Source organism: Hypomesus nipponensis, chromosome 2 (assembly GCF_054491055.1).
Source record: "Hypomesus nipponensis isolate SF chromosome 2, ASM5449105v1, whole genome shotgun sequence".
Taxonomy (NCBI): Eukaryota; Metazoa; Chordata; class Actinopteri; order Osmeriformes; family Osmeridae; genus Hypomesus; species Hypomesus nipponensis.
This window is the reverse complement of record NC_140362.1, coordinates 18,779,693-18,799,562: the sequence shown is the minus strand read 5'-3', so window position 1 is coordinate 18,799,562 and position 19,870 is coordinate 18,779,693. Positions and strand designations below refer to the sequence as shown.

General features: G+C 46.2%; 4 protein-coding genes across 7 annotated transcripts; 1 reads left to right on the top strand and 3 right to left on the bottom strand.

The window, feature by feature from the left end:
* The first annotated feature begins 357 nt into the window (after positions 1 to 357).
* Positions 358 to 7,596, top strand: zfat (zinc finger and AT hook domain containing). The gene is made up of 17 exons (XM_084669156.1): positions 358 to 529; positions 1,065 to 1,226; positions 1,459 to 1,716; positions 1,996 to 2,178; positions 2,307 to 2,526; positions 2,688 to 3,517; positions 3,599 to 4,072; positions 4,210 to 4,442; positions 4,576 to 4,660; positions 4,835 to 4,984; positions 5,142 to 5,315; positions 5,495 to 5,583; positions 5,899 to 6,040; positions 6,152 to 6,276; positions 6,417 to 6,579; positions 6,674 to 6,807; positions 7,009 to 7,596. Exons 1-17 carry the CDS (start codon positions 478 to 480, stop codon positions 7,237 to 7,239), a joined length of 3,705 nt encoding a protein of 1,234 aa, XP_084525282.1. The 5' UTR covers positions 358 to 477; the 3' UTR covers positions 7,240 to 7,596.
* rbfa (ribosome binding factor A) lies at positions 7,597 to 10,244 on the bottom strand. Its single transcript, XM_084710173.1, has 7 exons — positions 9,872 to 10,244; positions 9,694 to 9,724; positions 9,317 to 9,484; positions 8,992 to 9,104; positions 8,424 to 8,508; positions 8,271 to 8,335; positions 7,597 to 8,151 (listed from the first exon to the last, which is right to left on the bottom strand). Exons 1-7 carry the CDS (start codon positions 10,117 to 10,119, stop codon positions 7,770 to 7,772), a joined length of 1,092 nt encoding a protein of 363 aa, XP_084566299.1. The 5' UTR covers positions 10,120 to 10,244; the 3' UTR covers positions 7,597 to 7,769.
* A 98-nt stretch (positions 10,245 to 10,342) lies between these two features.
* Positions 10,343 to 15,092, bottom strand: adnp2a (ADNP homeobox 2a). 2 transcript variants are annotated; one of them, XM_084710143.1, is made up of 4 exons: positions 14,822 to 15,092; positions 14,098 to 14,212; positions 13,869 to 13,961; positions 10,343 to 13,744 (listed from the first exon to the last, which is right to left on the bottom strand). In XM_084710143.1, exons 2-4 carry the CDS (start codon positions 14,203 to 14,205, stop codon positions 11,174 to 11,176), a joined length of 2,772 nt encoding a protein of 923 aa, XP_084566269.1. In that variant the 5' UTR covers positions 14,206 to 14,212; positions 14,822 to 15,092; the 3' UTR covers positions 10,343 to 11,173. The 2 variants fall into 2 exon arrangements, with proteins under 2 accessions (XP_084566269.1, XP_084566278.1); XM_084710152.1 differs by lacking the exon at positions 14,822 to 15,092 and adding an exon at positions 14,548 to 14,814.
* A 1,613-nt stretch (positions 15,093 to 16,705) lies between these two features.
* On the bottom strand, positions 16,706 to 19,838 carry LOC146301340 (uncharacterized). Of its 3 annotated transcripts, none has more exons than XM_084710136.1 (6): positions 19,732 to 19,838; positions 18,071 to 18,621; positions 17,863 to 17,916; positions 17,551 to 17,729; positions 17,384 to 17,480; positions 16,706 to 17,245 (listed from the first exon to the last, which is right to left on the bottom strand). In XM_084710136.1, exons 2-6 carry the CDS (start codon positions 18,613 to 18,615, stop codon positions 17,092 to 17,094), a joined length of 1,029 nt encoding a protein of 342 aa, XP_084566262.1. In that variant the 5' UTR covers positions 18,616 to 18,621; positions 19,732 to 19,838; the 3' UTR covers positions 16,706 to 17,091. The 3 variants fall into 3 exon arrangements, with proteins under 3 accessions (XP_084566262.1, XP_084566243.1, XP_084566254.1); XM_084710117.1 differs by lacking the exon at positions 19,732 to 19,838 and adding an exon at positions 19,009 to 19,132; XM_084710128.1 differs by lacking the exons at positions 17,863 to 17,916; positions 19,732 to 19,838 and adding an exon at positions 19,009 to 19,132.
* Between the last annotated feature and the right edge of the window lie 32 nt (positions 19,839 to 19,870).

Below are 19,870 nucleotides of genomic sequence, written 5' to 3'. Positions count from 1 at the left end.
CTATCGTAGACTGCCTCTGTTAAAGTCAGTTCCATTTATTTTGTTATTAGATACACTTGGACTTTGTCATCTCAATGATTTTATAAATAAACTAAAATATGAGTTAATTTCTTCTGTGTCTGTTTGGCTTGTTGGGAGTTATGTAGAAACTTTGGATAAAGAGTGTGCTTACATACTTGACAAAAATGACAGTTTTACAGACATGGCGAACAGCGTTTTAGAGATGTACATGTGTCTCTAAAACAGACATAATCATGAAAGTTGACAAATTGCTGAATTTGTTGTCTCTTGACCTCCTAGCCACAAGTGGCGCTCATGCGGATACCCGTCGCCCAGAAAGCTGCCCTGCCGATCACCTCGAGACTTCATCCGCCATACTAGGCATCGCAGATTCGCCAGAACCTTACCTTTATTTAACTAAAGAGATTTAAAACTGCTTATTTAAAAAACGTATCAGTAACGCATTTTTGCCAATGAATGAAAAAATATATAGTCTCGATTGTGGGAAATATGAGCACGTCTAAAGCAGGTAAAAAACATGTTTTTGAACTCAAATGTTTGTTTTCTCTGACAGGCCGAATTTCAGTATGACAGAAGCGCGTACAAGGTAAAACTAGCAAGCATTCCAAGATTTTAGAACTCTTTTGTATTGCATTTAAACATTTGTATTTAAAATTCGCATATAGGTTGTATGTATTTTTCTGCGGGCACTCTCGTAACTTTGATCAGTTTGCGTTCGTCTCAATACTAAAGTGTCTCGAAACTACTGTTGTCTTATTTCATTACTAACAACACACAGGCAAGCTTTGATTATTGATGATAGCGAACAGTAAAATGCAGCTTTCCTCGGGGCAATGTTTTAACAATGGTTCAACCGAAGTGTTGAAAAACTATTCACAGCATAGCATTTAACGATGCAGTGACTTACCATAAGGTGAAAGGAAGGGAGTTGTTTTATGGAATATTATCCTTGGCATATACATTTCCTGAGCCAGTAAATTCCTCCAGAATAGGATTATGACTGTCATATGAAGTCCCCCCGCCTTGCCTAATCTTGTCAACAGGTGATGTTGCAATCTACATGTGTAAACTATGCAACCAGTTCTCGAAACAGCGGGACCAGCTTCTGCTCCACTGCACCCAGCAGCACCAGGCTGCAGAGCTGCCTCCGGACGAAATCATAGTATCTCTTCTACCTCTATCAGGCCCTCCCCAGGAAGCCACAGGTTAGACATTGCAGACTGTCTGACATGCAGTCAAACACATCTACATGACTACAACCACCACATATACACAACCCAAAAATATTGATGTGAAAAAATAAGATAAATTGACAAACCGTACAGCACAGGCTTCACCACAGGCACTTAATTTAAATGATAACATCATATAAAACCAATACTGTAAATCTTCCCCATGGGGACATAATAATCCCATGTCCCTCTTCTGTCCCCACAGACAGCCATGTGAAACGAAAACGAGGGAGGCCTAAAGGCTCTACCAAGAAGAGCTGTTCTGATAAGCTTGTGGTAGACCTCAACGCTGCCCCCCCTGCCCAGGAGCAGAGCGAAGCTGTAGAGGAAAATGACAAGTCCCTGGACTGCAAAAGATGCAACCGCAAGTTTAGCAACAGACGGCAGATCCTGAAGCACATCTGCCTGATGGCTCTGAAAGATGAGGAGGAGGAGGAGGATGAGGATGAGGAGGAGCATTGTGGTGAGTAAAAAAATGGGGGGTCAGATGGCCGAGCGGTTGGGGAGCGGGCTATTAATCAGAAGGTTGCCAGTTTGATTCCTGGCCGTGCAAAATGACGTTGTGTCCTTGGGCAAGACACTTCACCCTACTTGCCTCGGGGAGAATGTCCCTGTACTCACTGTAAATCGCTCAGGATAAAAGCGTCTGCTAAATGACAATGTAAATGTGACATAAGAGAAGCATCGTGGATCACTGCTTAATAATGCTGATGCTGTGGTGTTGTACCATCTCTGTTGTCAGAGCGGGATAGTGAAGGTGGGCCGAGTGCTGAGGAGAAGGATGAGGCAAGAGCGAGAAGCTCCAAGAGAGCCCGGACTCTGTGCTCTGACAAGTGTTCTTCCATGAAGCAGCCGGAACGTGTGGGAACCCCATGTAAAAACCCCATAATCAATGTTGTTCTCACCGCCCACGAGGCACTCCCTGGTGAGACACGTTAGATGCTCATTTGTTCCGAGGTCATGGCTCAGATAACTCCCTATTATACATTTTTCAGAGTGCTGATAGACCGTGAATGTTTGCTTTAATGAAGAAAATGACGTTGTTTTTTGAAGGTGCTACAAAGATAGTTCCAATTGAAGCCGAAGCTGGTCCTTTAGCGGACGATGCCTCTCAGACCATGGCTGCTGGACCCCAGGCTACTGGCTCTCAGGCCTCTGCCCTCCAGGCATCCACCCCAACGGAGGCTGCACCCCAGGCAGAGGGGCCCAGGAGGGGTTTCCAGGAATACGCCATTCAACAAGACACCTATCAGGAGCCACTGAAGCCTTGCAGGTAGTCGCATCAGATGTCGACTTGAGATGCAGGTGTCAAGTTAACTCTTGTGAGATGAAAGAGGCCATGGATCATGAACCCTCCAGTTTCTCTTTAACTGGTCAAGTGAAACATGTCCATTACAAACCGTGTCTTTAACCACTCCCGTCTTGTTCCTCTAGGTCAGTGCAGACCCAGCTGAAGATCTTCACATGTGAGTACTGCAACAAGGTCTTCAAGTTTCGCCACTCTCTACAGGCCCACCTACGTATTCACACCAAGGAAAAGCCGTTTCAGTGCCCCCACTGTGACTACGCCAGTGCCATCAAAGCCAACTTGTGCGTCCACATGCGTAAACACACGGGCGAGAAGTTTAGCTGTGGCCACTGTTCCTTCAGCTGCCTGAGCAGGGGCCAACTCAGAGTGCACGTAGAGCGCGTCCACCAGAGGATCAAGCAGCACTGTCCTTTCTGCAAGAAAAAGTACTCGGACATCAAGAACCTGCTGAAGCATGTCCGCCAAAAACACAACATGGAAGACGCCAAGGTGAAGGAGGCCTACGATCAGCTGAGGCTGCAGACCCGCGAGGGCAAGAGGCAGCTGCTCTACCATTGCAGCACATGCCAGCGCAAGTTCAAGAACCAGCTGGAACGCGACCGCCACATGTTAGTCCACGGCACCCAGCGCCCGTTTAGCTGTGAGCTGTGCGACCACGGCTGCACCAAGCTGCCCGTCTTGCAGGCCCACGTGCGGAAACACCCGTTTATCTACGTGTGCTCTTCTTGCCAGAAGAAGTTCATCAGCTCCATGCGCCTGAAAGCCCACCTGCAGGAGGCTCACCCCGACTGGGACGAGGCAGAGGCCTTTCCCGAGTGCATCGGCAGCAGCTTCTGCTTGCTGGAGCCCGGAGACGACCTCAGGAGAGAGATGCTGAAGCAGGACGAGCTGAGGATCGCGCAGGAGTTGGCCCAACTAAACGTGCCCGGCGAGGAGGCAGCACAGGGAGGGGAGGGTGGAGAGAGGGAGCGGGATGGGGATGGGCTGGAGAGGGAGAAGGGGGGAGAGGGAGGGGAGGATAAGGAGGGGGGAGAAGAGGAGACTGAGGAGAAGGGGTTGGAAAGATGTAGGAAGGAGGAAGGGAGAGAGCAGCTGACCAAAGACAAGGGAGCAGGGAGTTGCCGGAAGGGGGAGGAAGAGGAAGAGGGGAGAGAGGAGCTGACTGAGGAGAAGGGGGAAGTGAGGTGTAGTGAGAAAGAGGTGGGCGTGGCACTTGCAAAGCCAGAGTGCGCCAGGCCTTCTGCAGAGACTTCCATGTCAGACCAGGCTGCCGACAGCCCCGATCACTTTGAAACTGCAGAGACTACACAGGGTCTAGAGACAGTTGATAGATCACCGAGCATGCAAAGAAAATGTCCTGCTGAGAAGGTAGCGATGCCAGCACACACACCCGCCGAGGGACTGAGTGCTTTCCAGCAGATAGTGGACAAGATGCAGAAACGTCGTCTGTGCATGGCTCTGTTTGAGAGGATACGAAGACTATATGGCGATCTAGAGTGTGAATACTGTGGTAAGAATTGAAAGATTTTCAGTATGTGTTATATAACCATAGCAACATGATGAAACCCTCCAGAGGTTCCCTAAACTATTTCACTCCCTCGTTTCTTGCTCCTCATATGTTCTTTTTTTCTCCCCCATGTGTCCCAGGAAAGCTGTTCTGGTACCAGGTGCATTTCAACATGCATGTGCGCACGCACACCAAGGAACACCTGCACTACTGCAGCCAATGTAACTACTCATCCATCACCAAGAACTCCCTGCAGCGCCACATGGTCCAAAGGCACAGTAATGTGCTACTGCGCTGCCCTGCCGTGGCTTGCACCTATAACACACCTGACAAGTACAAGCTACAAGCGCACATTAAAACTCACTCAGACCAGGTTTGGAACCCATTCCAAAAAAAAACAAAAACATTGACTATATACAGCTGATGCCAATGTTCAAAATGAACGTCAGCAGTGTAATGAACAGAAAGTCATGTTTAATGTAACCTCTTTTGATATTTTTTTTTAGGAGAAGAAAACCTTCCCATGCCCTGCGTGCGAGCAAAGGTTTACAGAGGACAGACTTCGTTATCACATCAAAACAAGCCATCCAGGTGAGACAGCACTCAACTACATTTACATTTAGTCATTTAGCAGACGCTCTTATCTAGAGCGACTTACAGTAAGTACAGGGACATTCAACTGTTCATCTTCTTCAGGTTCATTTCCCATATAACTATGTAAGCAGTCAAAGGCTGCTAGTGGACTGACACCTGGTGTCATTGCAGAGACTCCAATGAGCGCGCTGACGGCGGTTCTAGGTGTGCGTGTGCAGGTGAAGGGCAAGATCGGCACGCGGCCTTCCAAGTGCCCCTACTGCGACTCCTACTTCCTTAGAAACGGCACCGACCTGCAACAGCACATCTGGGCTCACGAAGGTCAGTGTTGAATAAATCACAAAGCCCCTCAAGATAAGTATATAACTCAGTAGACAGTCTTCCTGTCTCAATATGTAAAACTACACAATCGTTTTTTGTATAATACATACAACTTCTATTTGTGTTAACTACGGTTTCAAACTGGTTGTCTGGGTAGGAGTGAAGCCTTTCAAGTGTTCCCTGTGCGACTACGCCAGTCGCAGCAAGAGCAACCTGAAGGCCCACATGAACAGACACAGCACAGAGAAGATTCACCTGTGTGACACGTGCGGCAAGAAGTTCAAGTCCAAAGTGACGCTGCGCAGCCACAGACTGATGCACTCGGACGAAGGCGAGTCCAGAGCCACCTGTCATCGCCAGTCACTATTGCAGTGCCATTGCTTCTACCACTGCAAATACTGACAGTATTATTAACAGTGCTACAATTTCTGCCTAACAAAGGGCTCTGACCAAGGCTAATGTTCTCTACCTTGTAACTGACTAAGTTGTCTGGACGTTTTTGTCTCGCAGGAAAGCAGTACAAGTGTACAGAGTGTGACTACACGGCTGCGTACAAGCCAGGGCTGCTGAGGCACATGGAGCAACACGCCTCGTTTAAGGTGGATGTCTGAAAACAGTTTGTCATCTTCACAGGGGAAACTCAAGGCCCCTACCTAGTTGAAAAAATGATGAATCTTACATTTACATTTAGTCATTTAGCAGACGCTCTTATCCAGAGCGACTTACAGTAAGTACAGGGACATTCCCCCCGAGGCAAGTAGGGTAAAGTGCTTTGCCCAAGGACACAACTTCATGTCCACGGCGGGGAATCGATCCAGCAACCTTCTGATTATTATTGACTAGCCAGATTCCCCTCACCGTTCAGCCACCTGACTCCCCATCTTATGCCTGTGATTTGATAAATTTGTTCCCAGCCTTTCCGATGTGCTCACTGCCACTACTCCTGTAATATCGCGGGACCCCTGAAGAGACACTACAGCAGGAAGCACCCCGAGGAGGAGTACCACAATGCCGGACCTGGAGGAACAGCCATCCCAGAAGCTGTGGAACAGCAAGGTCTGGGTGTCTGTCTGTATGGACTTTTGATTCATGTTATACCAGTGTTGTATTCCTAAACATGCTTGCTCCTGTGTCTATGTGTCTCCACACACACATACACCTTTCCAGGTGGTGTCAACTGCCCAGTGTGCGAGTTTGCCTATGGAACCAGGTGGGAGATGAATCGTCATCTCAAGAACAAGCATGGCCTCCGCCTGGTGGAAAATGATGCAGCTGGAGTCACCCACTGGGAGGTGAAGTACCCACCCCCTCCTCTGTACTATATAACAAAACCCAATCACAGCCCACTGCAAATGAATACACTCAATCATAGCCCACTTGTGCATCCGAAAGCTCCAATGTCGCCTAAACCTTTCGGTCTCTGCTATGTCAGGTGGTGGAAAATATGGAGGAGCCCAACGTTCAGTACCTTCAAGTCACTGAGGCTGATGAGGTGCAGGAAGATCAGGGGGTGGAGACCACCCAGGAGGTGCAGACCACCGAGAGGACAGAGACGGCAGCAGCGGCCCTCCAGGACCTGCGCTTCACAGAGAATGGTCAGTTTTAGATTTAAAAATGATCTGTGATCTGACTTCCGACATCAATGGATTTTGACCCGGCCTTTTTGTGTGTGTGTGTGTGTTTGCGTAGGAGTTGTAACATCAGCCGAGGGACTCGAGCCCTCAACGATGAACATCCTCCAGCAGATCATTGAGCTCGGCTCGGAGAGTCACGAGGCTTCAATGGTTGCCATGGCACCCGGCACAGTGACTGTGGTGGAGCAGGTAAACAACTGTCATGTCCTACTAGTATCTCACCGCTATCTAACCCCAAAAAATAAATTGTCTCTGTCACAAATCAGTGTCTTACCCACTGTGCACTTGATGGGTGATCAACTCAGATGCACAAAAAAACGGGTGTAGTTAGGATGTTTGTGTAGCGACCTGACTGCCGCATCACTGACTCACCTAACTGCTTTGCTCCAGGTCGCGGAAGAGTCGTCGGTGGGTGACCATAGCGACCAGGCCGTATTGATCCAGGAGGCATTCCAGCGAGCGGTGGGCCTGGGGGAACAGCACCACCTAGTGGTGGCTTCAGACAACCTGGAGGGCATTGAGACGGTGACGGTCTACACACAGGGAGACAATGCCAACCAGTTCATTGTGTACGTCCAGGAGGCCCTGCAGACAGAAGAACAGACTGTGGAGACAGACTAGTTATGTCAAAAATCATGGAGGATCAGAATCACAGCGTGTTGTCTTACTGACAGCTGATCCATCTACTGCCCTTTTGATGGCTTGAAATGTATCATTTCGTTATTTTTGAGCGTATAATTTTATACAAATGTCATATTTGCATTTTATACAAAGTGTTTTACTCCTGAGAAGACTGAAACAGATTTACATTTTCCATTCTCTCTCCAATGGATTGTAAATCTGGGACACACCTGTGATACTGAGTAGCTATTGCAGTTTGTCTTCTACACAGAATCAAATTAATTTGCATCCTTCTGAACTGTCTATTTAAACAAGATGGAGTGACAATCTGAAACAATAAAAAGTGATATCATGACATACTTTGACATGAGGTTTATTGGAATTTATATAAAATACAAAACTAAACACAATATCCCAGTGATCAATGCAGAGGATCAAATTCTTTAATATATTCCTTGCATCCCCTCACTGAAGTATGTATTTCACACTGCCCGAGATATCCAGTTCACTATCACGACACGGAAAGTATTTTATTTTGACTTCTTGTCCTCATCTGCCATCAGTTCTTTGAGCTGAACTTCTTCCTGGCTGAAGGCTCGGTCTTCCTCAAGTTCTGCTCGCTGACCTTGTCCCATTTGTGCAAGCAGAAACTCCCTCGGTGTGATGTCATCATCCATGGGCCGTTTGGACTTCTTCTTCTTGGCGATAATTTTCTGCTTCCTGTATTCCTCCAGAGCCGCAAGCTGTGCCTCTGTGAAAGCTGGTGACGATACCTCAGATTCCAACCCTGCTTCCTTGATACGGAGCTTGTAGTCCTGGATCTGACGGCCGAGGGCCTCGTGATCGACACCGAACAGAACCGGCTTCACAGCCACCCCAGGGGAGTGGGTCTCTGCCATATGCAATCGTAGTCTGGAGGACAGGGCAAAAAAATCAGTCAGAACAATATGACTATTACACATCAGCCCTTCTCTGAAGTATAGGTATCACTTCCATGACAGCAGCCTGGGTCAGAAATAAAACATTCTTACCCTTCATCAGTGTAACCGTCAAGGTCCTTTGGTCCAAAGTCTGCTTCCTTTAGGAGCATCTCTACCTACAAGCGACAGGCTCCATCATCACCCAACCTCTCAACTGCACTCACATGCTCATGACTGTGTGTGAACTTAGTGAACGCCACATACCTTTGCCATTGCTGCATACTGTTTATCTTTGATGAATACCAGGGGAGGCACACCCCCCATGGTCTGGTGGGACATAATCAAGTACCTTGAAAAACACACACATTACATTTAAAGGGAGTCAGGTGGCTGAGCGGTTAGGGAATCGGGCTAGTAATCTGAAGGTTACCAGCTTGATTCCCGGCCGTGCCAAATAATATTGTGTCCTTGGGCAAGGTACTTCACCTTACTTGGTTCGGGGGGAATGTCCCTGTATTTACTGTAAGACGCTCTGGATAAGAGCGTCTGCTAAATGACTAAATGTAAATTTAGCCACTACAACTGCAAATCCTGGTGGGTTAGAATTTACCACAGCATTTTTGCACACAACTCAGTTTTGATACTGGATGGATGGATGGATGGATGGATGGATGGATGGATGGATGGATGGATGGATGGATGGATGGATGGATGGATGGATGGATGTATGTATGTATGTATGTATGTATGTATGTATGTATGTATGTATGTATGTATGTATGTATGTATGTATGTACAGCTGACGGGGTTGGAGTCGGGAGGTGCAGCTGACCTAATTCTTGGACTGCTCCTTTCCAGAGCCATCTGAATAACATCGTCTTGTTCTGATACTCCACTGATCTTCCAGTACACTCGGCAACTGGAAAAATCTGGAGACATTGACACCTTACACACAAAACATAATAATTAGATTAGAATATGTAACACTGACGACCGTACAAGCACACAAAAGGTTTTCAAGAAATAAACTGTGATTTTAGTAACGTGTATGGTTGCAGTTGGGGATGTGACCCGAGTGAGTGAAGGACATTAGTTAATGGGGGTTGGGGGGTATAACAGCGTGTAGAAGGTAAATTGGAAGTATACAGCGATCCTACTTTGGAGATTTCCACGCCGTAATTGATGACCTTCGAGTTGAGTTCTGGGGAGGTCAGCAGTTCGGAGATGGCTTTATACAGAACCGAGTTCAATATCCGGGTTCGCTGTGTATCCTCCTGGCTCTGCTTTTTGGGTATCTTCAGAAAGTCTGTCTGACTAGGTGCAGACTTACAACACAAAGAAAGCCTAGTCTCAGACGGACACAGAAAGCATTCATTCAAAATGCAACGTTCCTACCTTACTTTGCTTAGAGAGATAGGTTATTTTACATTACAAGTGACAGTTGTGTCTAGAAGAGTAATGTACTTTAGGTGAGAGATTAGCTGGAAAAAACAGGGCTCTTGGATGTTGCAACACCCTTGTGTAAAGAACTCACCCGAGGTGGCGTTTCGTACCAGCCTTTCTTTCTGTTGAGGATAACCAAGAATAACATTAGAATGCTAGCAGATCACACTAAACATTAGCCAGCTAGCTAGCCATATATCTTGACTGGCCGGTCTATACAGAACAAATACGTAGGCTACATAACTAAACCAGTTTAGTGACTCACTCACTTGGATTTGTTTGCAAACTTTTTCATTAAGTTTTTAGCTTCATTTACAGCCGAAGTATGTACATATTTCCCCCCAGTCCCATCTGCAGCGTAGAGCTGCTTGCTGCTGTTTTTTTCCAGGCATGGGTGATATCGACGACAGTCAGTTTCTTTGACGACTGACATTATTTTCGTTGCCCCTCCACTGCCCACGTAATACTGACGGAAAACACATGGCCGTAGTCTGGAATATATCATAATCGTAAACATAACGGTAGTTCAGCTAACGCTGTCGACTACCTTGACTAGTTAGCTACACCGCTGAATAGTTCATTCGTCCCTCAACTAGTGATGCCTTGTGACGTACGGCACAAAGGGAGAGGTAATCAATAGGATCATGGATCTACCGACTGGTTCAACTGGTCGTTCAAGTTGATCCCTCTACAAACAAGTGGATGTGGTTTATTCATTCCAATCATACAAAACAATCAGCTTTTTACAAATATGGGGATGTATTTGGACGATATAAAACAATGCCACTTAAAAAAAAGACATCTTGCTGGACGTAGAGCACAATGGAAAACTGTAGTATGAGAAATTAACTTCAACCGAAGAACTGAGGCACTTGTCCTATGTGCGTTTCATCATGGACCATATCTTAACAGTGTGTGTGTGTTTGTGTGTGTGAGCGCACACGCAATACTAGGTATAACATCTTATATACTAAAGCGTATACATCTCTGAAGCTGTGCTTGTAAACAGGCAGGGAGAGGCTGTACCATTAACAGCAGGTAAATAAATAGAATGGGTTAAAATATACATGCTGTTGACAAGCATGTATAAAACTTACACATAAAAATTCTACCAAACCGTCTTGGATACAAAATGAGTCAACATAGTAATCATCTAAATATGTACTCATGTGTCAGTAAACTCAAGGGTATAATGACAATTAAATGGTTAGACTTTCTAAACACATTCTCAAGTGACTTTACATCATTTCAGGTCTTTTCTCAGTGCCTTTCAATGCTGTCTTAATGACAGCTTACTTTACAATTGTCACTCAAGGTAAGAAAATAATAACCAGCACCATCAAAGTTTAATACATCCAAAATATATCCTCTAGATCACACATATAATCCTCTAGAATAGATTCACATAAAATGGTTAATATATTGTATATTTCTGGTCTTTTCAGTTACCCCATGATGTACAAATACATCTCTTATCACTCAAGTACATTTAGGTATCCTCTGTCTTCCCTCACCATCAGTTAGAAATGTGTGTTTTCTGTTCCCAGCATGTAGAGTAGTGTACCGTGTCTTTACAATCCCTCCGTTGGCGTTTTGTCTGCAGGCAGTTCTCCAGACTGGGGTTGTCTAACCGGCTCTACTGCAGGGAAAATCAAGTTGTGTTTCACCTTTGAGACCTCTGTCATGTTGAAGCCCAAGAATATAGCCGCCTTGTGTCGCTGGATGGCTTTCATACACTTGCTCCGCTTTCCCCCGAATAAAGATGCCACGTCAGTCCGGTTGAACCAGAGACGACCTGCCAAGGCCTCCTGTTCCTGTTTTGATAGGTAGGGCTTCTTGTTGAAGTAGCGTCCAAGGAACAACTTTCTGTCCTCGAACGAGCGCATCTCCATTCCCGTGGGGTCCAGCACCATGGGCACAGACGGGTCAAAAGTAACAGTTTGAGACTCCTTACCTTGGACTTGACCCCGGGTCTTAACCTTCCCCTGGCCCAGGTCTTTCCTCTGGTCCAAGGCAGCAGTGAGGGGAACCAATCCATTGACTGTCTGATTGTTGGGGTCAGGGTTGATCAGCCTTTCTGCGTCTTTAGCAGCCTTTGGGGCACAGCGACAGCGCTGCACATGAATGGAGATCGTCTTAGCGGTAGACTTGTCTGCATAGACTCCCAGGCAGTACACACACTTGAAGGCCGGGGACTTAAGGATGGCGTGGATTGTGGGGACGATGTGGTGCTTAATTCTGAGATGCTGCTCGTACTCTGTGCTGCTCTGAGGCTTCTCCGGACAGAAAGGACAGCCGTCTTTCGGCAGAGTAGGGCAAGACAACTTGCCCGCTTCCTCAGACATCTGGAGATAGATCTTCTCCCTCGAGGCGGTGACCAGGACCAGGTTTAAGTGTTTGAAGCCCAGCAGGTCCTGAGGCACGCTGGTGCTCATGTCAAAGGAAGGGATGACCAAGTGTCCCTGCTCATCTGTTGTCATTTTAAACTCTTTTTTGAGGCGGTCTCTGTTGGCGCTGTGAGCCAGGCTATGCTCCTGGGTGCAGTGCTCCATTATCTGGCGGATGGAGTAGAAGATAAGCGGGCAGAACAGGCAGCGCAGACCATGGAGAAGATGCTGGAAGATTCCCTTATCAGAGAGTAAGATCTGACATCTGGTGCACTTCACCGTGTTACGCATCCTCCTCAGGAACTGGGTGCGGACCACCAGCTCTCTGGGTCTATCTGAAGGGCTGCTCACAGCAGCGGGATGGGTTGAGCCAGGACTCTGATTGCGAACCAAGCCATTACCCAGCACAGGGACTGATACGGATTGGCTGGGCTGCGGTTGAGTCGTCACCAGGATAGGTGCTTTATTGACCACCTGACCCACGCCTGCAGTCTGGACAGGCACTGCCACCTGCACAGTCTCTAGGGTGTAGGTCGGTATGCCGTTAACCCTGTTGCCTGTGGGAACAAGCCTGACAGATTGAGTGGAGAGCATCTGACTACGGGGCGCTGGCTGAGGAATGGGCATCCTTTGGGTCAGCATCAAGGACTGATTGCCTCCCACCCCTACTCCCATTCCAACACCCAACTTGTTCTGGACACTGATCTGAACCCCTGGAGGAAGGAGGACCTGACGAGTCTGCTGCTGCGAAACCCCAACAGTGATTGGCTGTTGCTGAGCCACCTTCACAGTAATAGGTCGCTGCTGCTGGGCCATTCCCACAGTGATTGGCTGCTGCTGCTGAGATACGCCCACAGTGATAGGCTGTTGCTTAGGGTTGTTGAGCAGCATGCTGATTGAGGTGTTTTTCAAGGGAGACATTGTGGTATTAGTCTGGTTGTTTTGCAGCGCTGCCACTGCTGAGCTTGTCAGTATGAGGCCCTTAGCGGACGTCTGGGGGGGTAGCAGAACCTGGCGGGCCCCTGGAGAGCACACCAGAGCTGTGGGTGTGGAGGGGGGAGCCAGCAGCACCGTGCCCGAGGACGGCCCCTTAGCTGTGACCGGCTGGCTGGCCCTGGACACCAAGGACACTACTCTCTGCACACTACGGGGAGCGAGGTTGGGCAGGCTCTGCTGGCTACCGTTTTTCCCGGTCCTGCTGTTAACATGCTCCATGATAAGTGGCCGGATCTGAGTGTGCACCTCACGGTGTTTGTCTGAGCTCAGGATGTGATAGAGCAGATGCTCGGAAGTCTCTGCTGGCATGCTGCACTCGCGGCAGTGAAACTGGGACAACTTGGTGCCGCCCAGCCCAGCCGTTTGCTCGGCTGCGCTGCGCTGCCCGAAGTAGCGCGTCAGTAATTGTCTGTAGTGATTCACGAGTACGTGCTTCCTCATCACGTAGATGAGCGAGTCGTGGAATCCACAGTTGCGGCACGAGTATTTGTCGCCCACGTTGGCGGTAGAGAAGACCACAAGAGTCTGGGAGGCAGAGGCAGATGCCTGCGAGGTCTTAGCGGCATTGCCATGGAACAACTTGACATGCTGGTTGATAAGGTCAGGGTGGCTGACGAAAGGGCAGCTAGGACAGGTGGTGAGGGTGGTAAGGTCCTCTTCCTCCTCATGGCAACGCTGAACATGGGCTCTGAACGTGTACCAGGACCGCGTGGAGAACCAGCAAAGTGCGCAGCACAGTGTCTCTGTCCGGTAGCCCCACTGTATGGAGGTAGAAGAGGGAGACATAATACGTTTTAAAGACAACAGACAACATAGCACATACTCTAACGTAATAGCCCAACAGGAGTGGAGAGCAAACATTCCAGATAAATTATCGACGTACCTTTTTTCTCCGTTTGCCATTATAACCATCTGTAAAGTCATCCCACTCTGTGTTCTCAAAACAGTCATCACCGGCATCAAAGCACTTCAGCTCCTTTATAAAGACATAATTACAGACAACAATGAATTTGAGGAAAACATTTGTGGGGGAAAACCTAATTCCTATTCTAGTTCCGGTTAATTAGAAATAATATTGTTGGATACATGCCAGCACATCCAGCTGAACGTACCTCCAATAATTCTTTACAACTGTCGAGTCCAATGTCACTAAGTATACTTTTCACTCTTTTACGCGACTTCCGTATTTTGTCCAGTTTCTCCACGGGTAGTTGGTACATGTTTGGCCTGGGGAGAAAGTAGTCACAGCAGCAGGTAAGATAACTGGATGAGAAAGTAAACAGCAGTGGAGAATGATGATGCTCTCGTGCATCACTGAGACGGAATAATTAGTTGACAATCGCTAATACAAAGAACCGCAGCAGAATACACAGTATAACATTTTAAGCTTTAACAGGCTAGCTAACATCGCTAGCTGTAGGTCTACAGCTCTGGTGGGACTTGGAGGTTCCAAAATGACTAGCTACTGTACACAGATAGCTAGAGCAACCAGCGGCGGTGGGAGCTAACGACGTTTTTTGTTTTTGTCTTCAATATTGAAGATTTTAGCTTAACGGACTCACCCAGGGGTTGAAGCAATAACATTGTTTGTTGATGTTGAGGTATCTGAACGAGCGGGATGCTAGATTATGTGACTAGCTAGCGTGCATAGATTTGCATGTTCATAGACTGGTCACTGACTACCAGAAGGTAACTTAGTCACCCCTCACGCGTTTGGCGGCAGAGTTTAAATCCAAACGACTTGATAAGAAAGACGAACAAGAGAAAACAAAGTGAACGTAAAGTGAGGCCAGACCATTATGTTAGTAGCGGATATACTTTAGGAAGGCAAGCTACCTTTGACGAACGGGCTGGCCGTAGGGAGAGAAAGCTCTGGACCGATAGCGATAGCCTGCCCGTGCGTCTGGTTTCACCAATCCGGTGGAGAAGGGCTACTTCGGCGTCACGTCATAGGCGCAGAGTGCAGCTATTACAGATGTTCCTCGATGTATTTAGTCTGCATGCGTTTATAATCTAGTCAATATACCATGTAAGTGTGAGTTTCATCTATATTTGATCCACCATTTGTTTAGACTGTTCTGAGCATCTTCTAACTCAGAAAGACCAACATGGCTGACAGGAAGTGAGGAAGTGACGTAGACTGATTAACATATTGCATGGTTAAGACTTTTCAATGAGGTGAAAGTGCCCCTCACTCCTGCCTTGGTTAACTGATCACAGTGAACAAAGGTTAAACTTGACCTCAGCCTTGACCTTACCTGTAACCTTTGGTGTGCCAGCCATTGACTTAGCACCTGTTACCAAGCCTCCAAACCTATTACAGCTTTATTCCCAACCTATTTGAAGAACTTGGATGCTAAATTAACCCTGGCATACAAAATGCTCTTTTAGTTTCAAATCCAGCCCTTTACTTTCACAACGGAATGTAGAGTTGCAGGTAAGAGGGTAAGAATGGAGGTGAGACAATGCAAACTAAGTTGTATCCAATCTTTGGATCTGTACCTTGATCTACCTCAGTACTGGTCAATCAGTCTGTCCAGGTGTGCAAGTGCATCATTGCATGATTTAATGGTGGTGTTATATTAGTAAAACAACGAAAAATACAGCTGGTCGAGTTGTGACATCCAACTTCGCTAATCCCTTCACTGTACAGCCTGTCATACTCAAAATTAAATAAATTATGATAGTTTGTATGGATGTGTAGATAGTTTTGTTGATGTTGTGATGGTAGGTTTATCATGGCCAGCTCCATTTTCACTATCACATATCTACAAAGTATGTTGCAGTGTTCAATAATGTAGGCTACCTTACATCTCCTCCTTTGGCCAACACCAGTATTATCCTTACCCCGTGAGTAGACCATCCAATGTTGCCACACACCTTTGTACTTGTCTGCCAGAAACAGCTCTTACTGGTTGTCAATACTATCTGACAGGCCACTCCACGTGGAGTAAGGGTCCTTGTGTAAATTAACTGAATGAAACACTCAAGGTTTAATCTTAAAAGTTAGGCTGCTGATTAACGGCATATTAACCACAAAACTACGAGTACCTGTTTCCAATGTATTTATGTTTGAGTTCCAGTAGGCCCTAGCAGTGTAGGATTGTATTATTCTTTTTAAATTTCAAATCAAGAAGGTATCTTATTTTAAAGTTTTTTTTGTTTGTTTTTTTTACAAATCCTGACCATTAACTCTGCAATCAAATCACTCTTTGCATCTTTGAAACATTAATGGAAAATACTTCTTAGATTGATAAAGTTACCATACCTATACATGCCTTCCTGACAACTTTGGAAACAATGATTTGTTTAGCTTGGTGATTCATTTTCCATTCCAAGCAATTTTCCATTCCAAGCAGTTAAATAACTACCCCTCCAACAACAGCTTTGGTCAGGTCTCAAGCCTTTACCCATATGTAATATTTAATGGAGACTGAACAGCAATGTCAATAATAAATCTCGTCACCTAGCCTACCTCAAGTTAAAAGACAGGGTGGGATGCACACAGCTACATTTGTAGCATTGAACAAAATTATCCAATGTCTAAAGATACATACTTGTAATATGGTATAACATTACAAAAACAGTACTATTTAGATCAATTTCTTCTTGTTGGTGACTTCACAGCTTAACGTCTTCCATGAGCCTGCCCATGTTAGACCTTTTAGTTTGCCTTTAACCATTTATTCAACCATTTATTCAGAAAAAGAAAAAAAAATCTAAATCAAATTTATCTTTATTTATATGAGAACAATCAGCGCTGCATTACACTTTGCTTTGTATAAATTCTAATAAATTAATGACAGAAAACAGTAAGACATATTCCTGCTCAAGTTTTCTGAAATGGGTGAAGACACCATAATAGGCATTAACCTCCCTTACGCAACTCCTCTCTAAAGAGCAATGAAAACATTTACTGATGTATATAGGAATAATCTATAACACTAATGATCAATTATAGGGATAGTTACTGTGTTTTTCATTAAAACGGTGTCAGGGCATAAGCTCTTTGATGCGAAAGTTATCAGGGTTTTGCAGTGTTCACTGTGGTAAAAAAGGGCACGGCTACGAAGGTCCTCAGCCCCCTCATCAGACTCCTTTACAGCCTAAGCTTTGACCTCATCAGGTGGTGGGGTCCCCGACAGTCCTGCTAGGGCGTTGGTCACCATTCTCTGGACCATGATGCCACTGGTTTCCAGTGTGTGGGTGCCCAGGTGGGGCAGGATGATCACATTGGGGAGGGCTGCCAGGGGGTGGCCTCTGGAGGGGAGAAAACACAGACTCAGACCAGCATCCACTCACAACCAGGACAGGCCCAGGTAAGGATAATGCCGTGTCTCACACAAATGATTTGCTTTGCGTTTGGTGTGAACGGAGCATGAGGTAGGTCAACCTTACATGGGTAGGGGTTCAGGGTAAGTGACGTCCAGCGCAGCTGCTCTGATCCCCTTTCTTTGTAGGGCCTCCACCAAAGCCTCTTGGTCCACAACGTGCCCTGCCAAACACACAATTATTGATAGAAATAATAAATAATAACTGTTGTGTGTGTGTGTGTGTGTTGGTACCTCTGCTGATGTTGATCAATGTGCTGGTAGGCTTCATCATGGCCAGCTCCTTGGCTCCTATTAGACCACGTGTCTGAGGAGACAGGTTCACCACAACCATGACAAAGTCTGACCTACGTAGCAGATCCTCCAGGATGGGGCAGTAGGTGGCCCCAACCACTCTCTCTTCCTCCTCTGGCCTTCAAACATGCACACAAAAACACACACTTCATATCAACAGCCGCTTCATCATCAAGTCAAGGCACATACAGTATATTACAGACAGGCTGTCAGTGTCATGACTCTAATGGATGAACCCCTACTCATACCCACCTCCAATCTGGCATGGACAAATCAATGATTAAACAAGGTAACAACCTCTGAACTCTATAATAGGAATACACAGTTAGCACATTTATGAACAGAGTGAATGCTGGCACCATCCTGTTACTTTTCTTAGAAACTTAACATAACTTGAAGAAGAAAAATTGATTAAACCTATAACACTGGCTGGAGAGCCCTGGGTGTAGCAGCTGTGTACCTGCGGTTCCTGTTGTGGTAGAGGATCTTCATGTCAAAGCCGTAAGCCCTCTTGGCCACCTTGTAACCGATCCTACCCATTCCTACAATACCAAGTGTGGCTCCGCTTACATCGGCCCCCAATGAGCTCTCTGGGAGAAGTTCTGTCTCGTGGCTCATTGTGAACTGGTGACCTTCCAGGATTTTCCTTGCAGATGCAAGCATTAGGCCCATGCCCAGGTCTGCAGTGGCATTGTCAACCACATGGGGTGTGTTGCACACTTTCACCCCATAGCTGTTGATCATAGGAATGTCTAAATGATCCACCCCCACCCCTCCATTTACAACCACCTTCAGGTTTGGTAGAGACTGCAGCAAGTTTTTGTCCACTTTCAAGGCTGCCCCCCAGACAAACACTGCCTTCAATTTATCTGCAAACGTCTTCTGGTCTTTAAGGAACTCATCGTGAGAGATGATTGTGAAGTGCTCCTGGATGATGGGAGCAAAGCAGCGGTATATCCCTCCTGGTGCTCCTAGGGAGGTGGCCAAGATACATGGTTTCTCCATTCTCACCTGGCCCATAGAAATACAAGCTTCAACAGTGGAACACAGCCTGATAGTTCATTGTTTCAAAAATAGGCGACGAGGTTGAAAGGCTGTCCAGCTCAAGTCATATAGCCGACATTAAAGTGCACTTGTCTTGTAGGCCTATAGTCTTTGACTAATAATTATACAGACAGAATATATACTTCTCTGTTACAAATAGTGCAGTAGGAACACACTAGGTAGCCCACGATCAACTGTTAACTCCTTGCAAGGCTCGGAGAAGGGATTTTCCTAACCCCTACCCGCATTCAGGACAGTTTAGTGTGTCACAGTATCGGAACTGCATTTCGCTATCTAAAATGCAGTGTAAATATGTCATAAATTACTCGTTTATAAATACATGATGGTATTTACCAGTTGCGATACAAAGCGTTTCCGTGTCTGTAGCTGAATCCGTACTCTGCATGTCAAATGAAACATTTTGCATCTAGACACAGTTAATCGACTACCATTCCAGCAAGCAAGGTCTTAAAACGCGCGCCCATCTATAATAATCAACAGATTATACATGCGGTGACAAGGCAAACTTTCGTCTTGACATAACTTTGGATCAACTTGTGGAGTTTGGTTCTCATTATTTGTTCTCATAATATTATGGATTGATTATCATATATTGTGTATGATTTTCCTGCAATTATAGCATAATAGTGTTACAGTCTACATAATAAACGTGTAAGTAAAACATACAAATAAATCTGTTACGAGGTAGGCTATGTCCCTCCTCTCCTAGACCACATTGACACACAAACACAATATTGTTTTTCGTTCTCTGCTCTCTGTCACCCCCGCGCGCCCGACTATGTTATCACTATCATCAACTCTTTTGCTCACGTCTGTTATCGACACTTGTACTTGCACCCGGTCCCTTACGCATACAATATACCTCGATCGACCGCTGGGGTATTTGCCCCGGTTTTCTCTCAACGGAGAGAACCACGCCGTTATTAGCATACTAACGTGGCGAGGAGTTCTGATATGTTACAGTTGAAATATTGACATTTCTTTTTTTCTTTGGTGGACATAATTTGTACATTCCGCTCCGCGAGTATAATTTAACACAAGCTGCAGGGCCCTTACGTGTTGGATCCCAAATGTCTTGGTTGGATCGCTGCATCAACGATTGAGTAGCCACAACACTCTTAGAACATTACTATATAGACGGGTTCATTAATGTATTTATGCTTCGGCGTTGTGGTCGTTATCGGTGGCAGAATCT